Genomic DNA, 8749 nt, shown 5'->3' on the forward strand with positions numbered 1-8749 from the left:
ACAAACATACACATGCATATAAAGTACACACGCCACACATCACATACAAGACGCTTCAGATGAACTCACACACACACAGACATTCAGTACAAGATATAACCTTTCAGGTATTCAAGCTTCCATTGTGTTGTACTGATCCGTGAACCAGGTGCATACAGTCTAGACTTCAGCTTTTGTAATGAACTGAAACAAAGCTGAATTCAAGCCCTGCCTTTGCACTGTGGCATCAGACATGGACATGGTTGGTGGAGATAGGCTGACTCTGTGTCTTCTCCACAGAGGAACAGAACCCATATAAGGAAATACCATACCATGAAATGTGGGCGGAGCCAGAGGCAGCGTACACGCCCCCCCCTCCGGCCAAGAAACCCCGCAAGAACACAGTGGAGAAGGTCAAGTTCATCCGAGAGGTGATCGACGAGGGGACCAGAGGTACGTACTTTGGACGTTGTGATTTTTCTTGATGCTTGACATCTTTATTGACTACCACACCACACCCCTGTATAATCCAGGGGTTCCCAAACATATATATATATATATACACAAACTGTCCACAGCGCACCTCTGAGACACAGCATGAGTAGACAGAAATGGTGCCTTCTTACAATTTCGGTATTTAGCAGATGCTTTTATCCAGAGCGACTTGCAATATGCAAGGTAATCGCATACATAGAAAACTAGTGTTAGTTGAGGACCAATTCAATTATAGGAAGATAAGGTTGAAAATGGGTGATGTGCTCCTTTAAGAAAACCTGATATTTACTTGTGAGCCATGAAAACGGGTTTGCAACGCAAACCATATGTTTGGGGAACACTGGTCTAATCTATCAAAACTATGTCAGCACCAGTAGGGAAATGATAGATATAGTCTTAGTTCTCAGGAGCTGATTCGACTGTATGCCAAGACCGTTTCCAGGGTTTATGTGTTAGTGTTCATTAATGACATGTGCATCTCCTTTGTTCTTGCTTTCAGAGAAACTCATTGGAGAGATCAAAAATAAGACCAGGAACATGGAAGGTAAAGATTTGAGCTCTGTTCTGGAAGCAAAGTTCATAGACCTCTGAGTAAGGGCTGGCCTGCGGTTAATGACTTATAGCCCTGTATACTTCATCATCCGACGAACAGCGGAAAAGGCTGATCTAAAAATTCACCACGTGTTACGATGTGACGCGTTGTGAGCCTGTAGATCAGCAATGTTTTTGCCATTTTCTTAAATGTTGAAAAGGATTTGAAGCAATGTAGCGTTGCTGTGTGTGGTCACAGTGACTACACCACTGACCTACTTGAGCACATGAGAGAGCTGACATTTCTCATCTTTCAAACACTGCTCTTTGTTGCTCTCAATTGCAGAGCAAGATGAAGATGAAAATGTCCTAACAGCCGTTTTTTAACCAAGATTGCAAATAAAGACGGCACTCGCTCATTAAAGGGCGGGGAAATGCTATTGCTGCTTCTGTTGAGTGATTTAATACATGGAGGCAGACATAAAACTTTTGGGCATGAAGCCAGCATCAGTGTATGGTGACCTAAGGAATGCTGGCTTGTCATACACTGATGATGGCTTGATGCCATCATCTGGAATCTTTGTTACCATGACAGTATTCCAGAGACAGGAAGCATATTGTGTGTGTGTGTGTGTGTCCAACATCTCCCCTTGTGCTTGAGAATTGTTCTCTCTTGAAGTCACATAAAGTGTCACCATCTGACTACAACTGCCAACTTAATTTTCAAACCTATTCTAACAGTTTTAAAGGACATGTCACATATACTCTGGACTTGACTACACTAAATGTACGACTCAACTCGGCTCAATTTATTTCAGTGAAATCAGACTTTTGCCTTCTCCTTTATTATATACTGTACTACATACTACACTAGTCAAACCACCAAACTGTGGTCTGAGATATCTACCGAAAAAAGATATAATGTTGTAGACAATATTTTGTTTGGTATCAGAAACCACCCTAAACGGAGTATGACGTTAGAGCAAAATGGCCGTCATGTGAATATGGTCAACTAGCAATATGCTATATGCGATATGTAAAGGACTAACATGACAGTTATTATCATTGTTGTGTGTGTGTCTGTCTGTCTTTCTCTCTGATGTTCTACCTGCAGATATCTGTATTTCCTGTGGCAGTCTCAATGTCTCTCTGGAGCACCCGCTGTTTATAGGAGCCATGTGTCAGAGCTGCAAGGTAAGCAATGCAAAAGCTTCTGCAGCCAGCGGCAGCTAAACAAAACTCTATGTACTTAGTGCTACTGAATGAATGGTCATATTGACAAACGCTCTCTCTCACACGCGCACGTGCACAGGCACACGCACACACTCACGCAGTCAGGCACACTCAGCCACACTCTCTCAGTGCACTCAGACACACATGCATGCAGATCTACAAACTCACACTCACTCAATCCACCCAAACAAATCCCTTACACATTTACAAAAAGAATCCACTTGAATACTTGCACACAGAGACACTCACTCCTTCAATTCGTCTTGCAAAAATTCACACGTACTGTACACAAATAGACTCCTACTCATTCACAAACACGCACACACACAAATGCACTTCCTCTGACCGTGTGGGTTTTGTGCTGTGGTAGAACTGTTTCCTGGAGTGTGCCTACCAATACGATGACGACGGCTACCAGTCCTACTGCACCATCTGCTGTGGAGGCAGGGAAGTGCTCATGTGTGGCAACAACAACTGCTGCAGGTCAGAGCACTGTTTATGTACCAGCAATTCTTAACCTGTGGGCCGTGAGGATATCGCAAGTGGGCCAATAATTGGCAAAACATTAACATTTTAATGATAATATAATAATATATTTTTTTAGAATTATGAAAAGAAAATGTTTTTGTTTTTTTTACTTTGAGAAAAAGCCAGATAGGTGGGCCGTGAAGGCTTTTGAACTTTTCAAGTGGGTCCTGATCCAGAAAAGGATAAGAACCACTGGTCTATTCACTTCACTGAATTTCTTTAAAGCTTGCATCACATTATTATTATAATCTTATGATTATTATAATCATTGTTTATTCAGGTGTCATACAGTACAGTGGAGATAGCAGATTGGAGATGTACTGTGGAGCTATTTTAAAATTAATTCTATAATTCACTGGTCTAGCATCTGTCTAAACAACAAGCTATCTAAATAACCGATTCTGCATAGTACAACTAGCATCAAAATAGGCGACAGGAAGGGATACAAGGATGGAGGAGTTCTAGGGGGTGAGATGAGGCAAGTTGAATATTCAGACTGCGGTGGAAAATGGGGAGTGTCTCTGCAGTCCCGACTGCAAGGGGGAGTTTACTTTATTCCACAGCCTGGGAGCCTGAAGGGAGAAGTATCTAGGACGTGTGGGGCGTTGGCCAGGGAAGGGACGACAGACTTCCTGTGTTAGTGGATCTAAGTCAGCATTAAGGGGCTCAGAGGGTTTCAGATAACCAAGGAGCCGGTGGACTCAAGTGTGCCTGCTTGGAGGAGAGAGGGCAGTGATGGTCAAAGCAAAGGCATATGAAATAGTGCAGAGGAAGGAGGTGGCTGCAGAGTAGACTTCTATCTAGTACAAAATGTATGCTAATTAGTCGGGCCGAGCCGACCCTCGGGTTCCGTGAATTAAAAGAAATTTGATTGATAAAAAAAAAAAAAAAAAAAAAAATTCAACTGCCCCTAGCGGCCGAACGGTAAGGCCGACGGAAATGGCAGTGATGCGTTGGATGCAGCTCAAAGTGAACTTACTAAGGTATCTAGTTCGTCGCCGTCCGACCTTCCTAGCCCTTGTTATAAAAGAAAACTGGCAAAAATTGTCAAAACTCAAACAGCGAAAGTGGACATTTTCAAGATGTTTTGGCCATTATCTCTGGAACAGAAGGTCCAATCTGCTCAGTTCAAAGCTTGTTGGAATGTGTGACTTTGAGGACATTAAGCATTTAATGACACCTTTTCGGGTTTTCTGGGTTTTCGCGCCTAAAATTATGGTAATTGTGGTAATTGTGGTAATTGTTCGGGCCGGGCCCTGTTCGGGCCGGCCCAGTTAGGGCACAGTTACGGCCGGGCCTTCATTTTCAGGCCAGTTGAGTCAGTTGAGAGGGAGGAGAGGGAATCAGGGGACAGAAGAGAGGAAGGAGAGGATAGAAGAGGAGAGTGAGTTTTAGGTTGCCATCACCTCAGGTGATGGCAGTTTTAGGTTGGATGGAGATGTTATAAAGTGGTGGTGTGAGACCTAAAGGGGGATAACTGAGGTTAGAGGCAGAGCAGGCTCTAGAGAACACAAGGCCCAGTACATTACCAGCTCTATGAGTAGGAGGGAAAAGCCTGGGAGAGTGGGTGAAGTTAAATGGTTCTGAGAGAGCGGCACAAGTAGCTGGCTCTGGGTTTATCCAAGTCTCAGTGAGAGCAATTTTAGGAATTCCAGAGACTTCAGGGAGGCATGGGCTGAAATGAATTACTGTAAGCTTTCTCGACTGTGCTGATTGGCTGTTCCAGAGCCCTCCTTCCATAAGGATGTGGTGACCGGGTGATCTAGATGGATAGATGAGAGTAGAGGGATTTCTGTGATGAGAGAAGTTGTGCATGGGCACCAAGAAAGAACAGGAATAGTGATAAAACTGGCAGGTGAGTCAGTGGGATACAACAGCAGTGACAACACAGAAATGTGTGTGGGGAGGAATTGAAAAAAAAAGGAATAGTGATAAAACACATTGTAGCAAAAGATAGACACAAATGCAAGGTGACAGGCCTTCCTTATGGGTTTCCTCGATTGACTCCCACAGATTCGCTCACTTGTCTTTGTGCAACCTGGTCTTGAGAGAATAGTACAGTTACAGTATGCCAGAAACTCGGTTAATTGCTCTCTCTTGTTGGCACAGAATAAAATACACCACCACCAACAACAACACCACAACACAAGGCTAGCTAATGAAAACCAGAAAAACATTGTAAAAGATTACTTCACCTGATCCACAGACGCCAAAACTTGACGCCACAGAAGTTCAAGAATTCACTCAAAAGCTGTATTTATCTATCTGTCTAAAAGAAGAGGAAAAAGGCTTGGTGAAACCCGCTCCCTATAATATATGCTATTTGTGGGCTCAGACAGACAGTCCAAGGCCCAAGTAGGTCACAGCCCTCCCCGACTAAATGTTGAATAATCTAAAAAGAACAATTATTGGGATATAGATCATTTAAGAGAAGTTTGAGTTTGACTTGTTTGAGACAAGCTTTCTGCATTGATAGTAATAATTACGACATACCTCACACATTTGTCTGATATTGTCATCTGGAGTGACTTGGATGATACAACAATGCTAACAAATTTGCCCTCTATGTTCACTGTGTGTGTGTGTGTGTGTTTGTGTGTGTGTGTGTGTAGGTGTTTCTGTGTGGCGTGTGTAGATCTGTTAGTAGGGGAGGGATCGGCAGCGGCAGCAATCAAAGAGGATCCGTGGAACTGTTACATGTGTGGCTCTGGCCCCCGCAACACGTACGGGTTGCTACGGCGACGGGACGACTGGCCCTCACGACTACAGCTGTTCTTCGCCAACAACCACGAACAGGACTTTGTGAGTGGAGAGAGTGTGTGTGTGTGTGTGTGTGTGAGAGAGAGAGAGGGTATGAGAGAGATAAAATGTATCATAATATGCTGTAACTAATGTCTCTTTCATTCTGACTCACTGTCCTGCCCTTCCTCTTCGATTCACTACTGTATCTATCTATTAATCTATCAAACTGTCTATCGTTATGGAATTCTGTATCGTTTAGTAATTGTTGAGGCACTGTCGGAGACACTTCACATTATAAGATAGAAGTTGAATACATGAGCTCATGGGAGAAGTGCATAAAACATTCATAGTGGTGGTGCAGTACTGTAGCTCTCGGTAAAGCAGTGAGAGAGAGCCTGGTTATAATATACAAGGAGAAGAGAAGAACTGCTTGTTTCACAGGAATAAGCTGTACTCTAAACTCCTGTGCTAGCTCATCTTGACTCTATGATATTCAGATGGTCAGAACATATGATAAGGCAAAAGATGAACATAATAATAATATGATAACAATATAGGTATAATTCTACCACAATTCTTCCTCCCTACTTACTTACTTACTTACTATATTTGTCTATCTATAACAGGAGCCAGCCAAACTGTATCCTCCAGTAGCAGCAGAGAAGAGGAAACCAATCAAAGTCCTCTCTCTATTTGATGGCATCGCCACAGGTGTGTGTGTGTGTGTGTGTGTGTGTGTGTGTGTGTGTGTGTGTGTGTGTGTGTGTGTGTGTGTGTGTGTGTGTGTGTGTGTGTGTGTGTGTGTGTGTGTGTGTGTGTGTGTGTGTGTGTGTGTGTGTGTGTGTGTGTGTGTGTGCGTGCGTGCGTGCGTGCGTGCGTGCGTGCGCGCGCGCGCGTGTGTGACACACGTGACTGCAGTGCTTGGAGGCAGCTGTCACAATGTTGCTCTGTGTCTGTTGTCAAGGGCAGCAGATGAAAACAAGTTAAGGGACTGTTTTCTTTTCCGTGATTGTTTGTCAGGTCAGCAGTGTGGCATTTTCCGAGTGTGTGTGTGTGTGTGTGCGTGCGTGTTTGTGTGAACGCACATACCGTTACGTGTGTGTGCTTGGGCATGTATGAGTTGTAGTGACTTCCAAAAGTCCTCATACTGTAATTACTGCATATACTAATTTGACACTATGCATCTCAGTTAATTGTTGACCGTTATCATCGTCTATTGAAACAATACTATTTTTGATACAATCTATTATGACATATGCAATCTATTATGCCAAAACAAGATCTGTTTTGGCCTTTCACCATGTGTGTGCGTGCGTGCGTGCGTGCGTGTTACATATGCATGCAATTTTGTCTGTTTTGGCCTTTCACTGTGTTCTCACAATTCCCATGATACATTTTGTGGAGAAGCACCGAGACACACAGAAGATTGCTTAGCTTTGTGGATGCTAACGTTCCGTTAGTCCTAAAACAAATACATAGAGAGATAATGTTGGCAAATTGCGATAGTGTTCCTTTAACAGGTGAGTTGGTATTTGGTTTGAAGGAAGTCTCTCCTAATTCTAATTGTTTGCCTTGCGCTCAGGTATGCTGGTGCTGAGAGACCTGGGCATCCAGGTGGAGAGGTACGTGGCCTCAGAGGTGTGTGAAGACTCCATCACCGTGGGCATCGTCAGGCACCACGGGCGCATCATATATGTGGGCGACGTGCGCAACGTCACGCACAAACATGTGAGTTGAGTTTAGCCCCTTAGCCATTGAAACCCTATATCGGTGATTCTCAACCTGCTGGACCACTGGTGTGCCACGACTCCGCGAGGGTACTGCAAGTGGGCCCCCCAAATCATTGGAAAAACACTAAGATTTAAATGATAATATAACATTAATATTTAAAAAAATTATGTGTAAAAATGCCATGGTATTTTTTCTTTAAAATCTAGAAAAAAAAATAGTTTTCATTGTGATACAGATAAATATGAACTTTTAAAAAAAGAACTCCATTGATCCAAGCCGGAATACAAACAATGGATTGAACAAAATGTTCGCTTATTACGACATGCTCAGAATAGGGATGCTAGGGTTTACAGTATGTGGTTAAAATACTGGTACATGCAGTTTTTCTGGGTTTCAGTATAGCGCAGGAAGTTTGGCTTCATTCCATAGCAGGCCTCTGTGTCTTCTCCTCCCGGCTCCCTGTGAGCACGCATTGCATGATTAAATACAACTGTTGATCACTTCAGACAAGCTAGACCCCAGTGGAACCCAGTAGAGCCAGAACTATTCTGTTTCCAGAGATGATTCAACCCAGGTGTAAGCCTTGCTGCCTTGACCTTCTCTACTCTCCCTCTCCACCTAATTCTCTTTTTAAACAATAGGCTGCATTTAACCACATTAACCCTGGCATCCTTATTTTGGGCAAATGTTTTTTGAAAGTTTTATACATTTTTAGTGAAAATAGAAGATCTGCAAGGTACATTTTTACCGCTCTATTTTTCCGCTAAATGGGTGTGTGCAAAACGTCTGAAACACCCACGTCACCTTCGTTTGAACGTGTAGTCTACTCCTAATTCAGTTCAACTAAGTTCAGCTTTTCCCTACTTTGCTGCAGCGTTTTTTGCTGGCTCCGCCTCCTGCCACAGTGGGGAAAGCAGCGGTCGCTCCTCGCCGTAGAATGATTCTCAATCTTTTCTCGATCAGGGCTCACTTGTAAATCTGGAAAAAGTTTGCGGCCGACCCATCTGACCGCCTTTCATCTGCCGTGTTAAGTGTTCAGACGGGTGGGCTGCATACGTGTTCGCGCTCTGGCTTGGATCCATGGAACTAAAATTAAGTGCCTATTTATCGGTATCACAATGAAAACTCATTTTTCAAAGTTGTAAAGAAACATTAATGTTATATTATCATTAAAAACGTGTGTGTTTTGCCAATTAGTTAGGGCCAACTTGCAAAACCCTCACAGCCCACCAGTGGGCCCCGGCGCACAGGGTGAGGTTGAGAATCACCGCAGTAGAAAATGCATTGAACTCACCGCTTCCTCAGAATGTGGAAACGGAACACCGCTGCTGGTGTGAATTTAGCGTTAAGTGATTAATCAGGATCTAAGAGTGAAAGGAAATTATGAAACACCACAGTGGTGTTTTTTGTAACTCAACATTAAATTATGAAAAGTCTTTCAATCAGAGAATTGAACTGAAATATTATGTTGCATTATCAAGCTTGTATCAACGTGTTGTGTCTGTATGGT

At 43.2% G+C, this 8749-nt stretch overlaps 1 protein-coding gene across 5 annotated transcripts in view; it reads left to right on the forward strand.

Moving 5' to 3' along the window:
* Positions 1–8749, forward strand: part of LOC311063732 (DNA (cytosine-5)-methyltransferase 3A-like) — a 58926-nt gene that overhangs the window by 38329 nt on the left and 11848 nt on the right. For all 5 annotated transcript variants that reach the window (XM_084083299.1, XM_084083300.1, XM_084083301.1 and 2 more), the window contains 7 exons: positions 280–432; positions 974–1018; positions 2120–2199; positions 2609–2721; positions 5379–5568; positions 6135–6219; positions 7091–7236. In XM_084083299.1, coding sequence (XP_083939425.1) covers positions 280–432; positions 974–1018; positions 2120–2199; positions 2609–2721; positions 5379–5568; positions 6135–6219; positions 7091–7236 — 812 coding nt within the window. The remainder of the gene's footprint in view (positions 1–279; positions 433–973; positions 1019–2119; positions 2200–2608; positions 2722–5378; positions 5569–6134; positions 6220–7090; positions 7237–8749) is intronic.

This window comes from Gymnoscopelus microlampas (genome assembly GCF_963454915.1).
Source record: "Gymnoscopelus microlampas genome assembly, chromosome: 16".
Classification (NCBI taxonomy): Eukaryota; Metazoa; Chordata; class Actinopteri; order Myctophiformes; family Myctophidae; genus Gymnoscopelus; species Gymnoscopelus microlampas.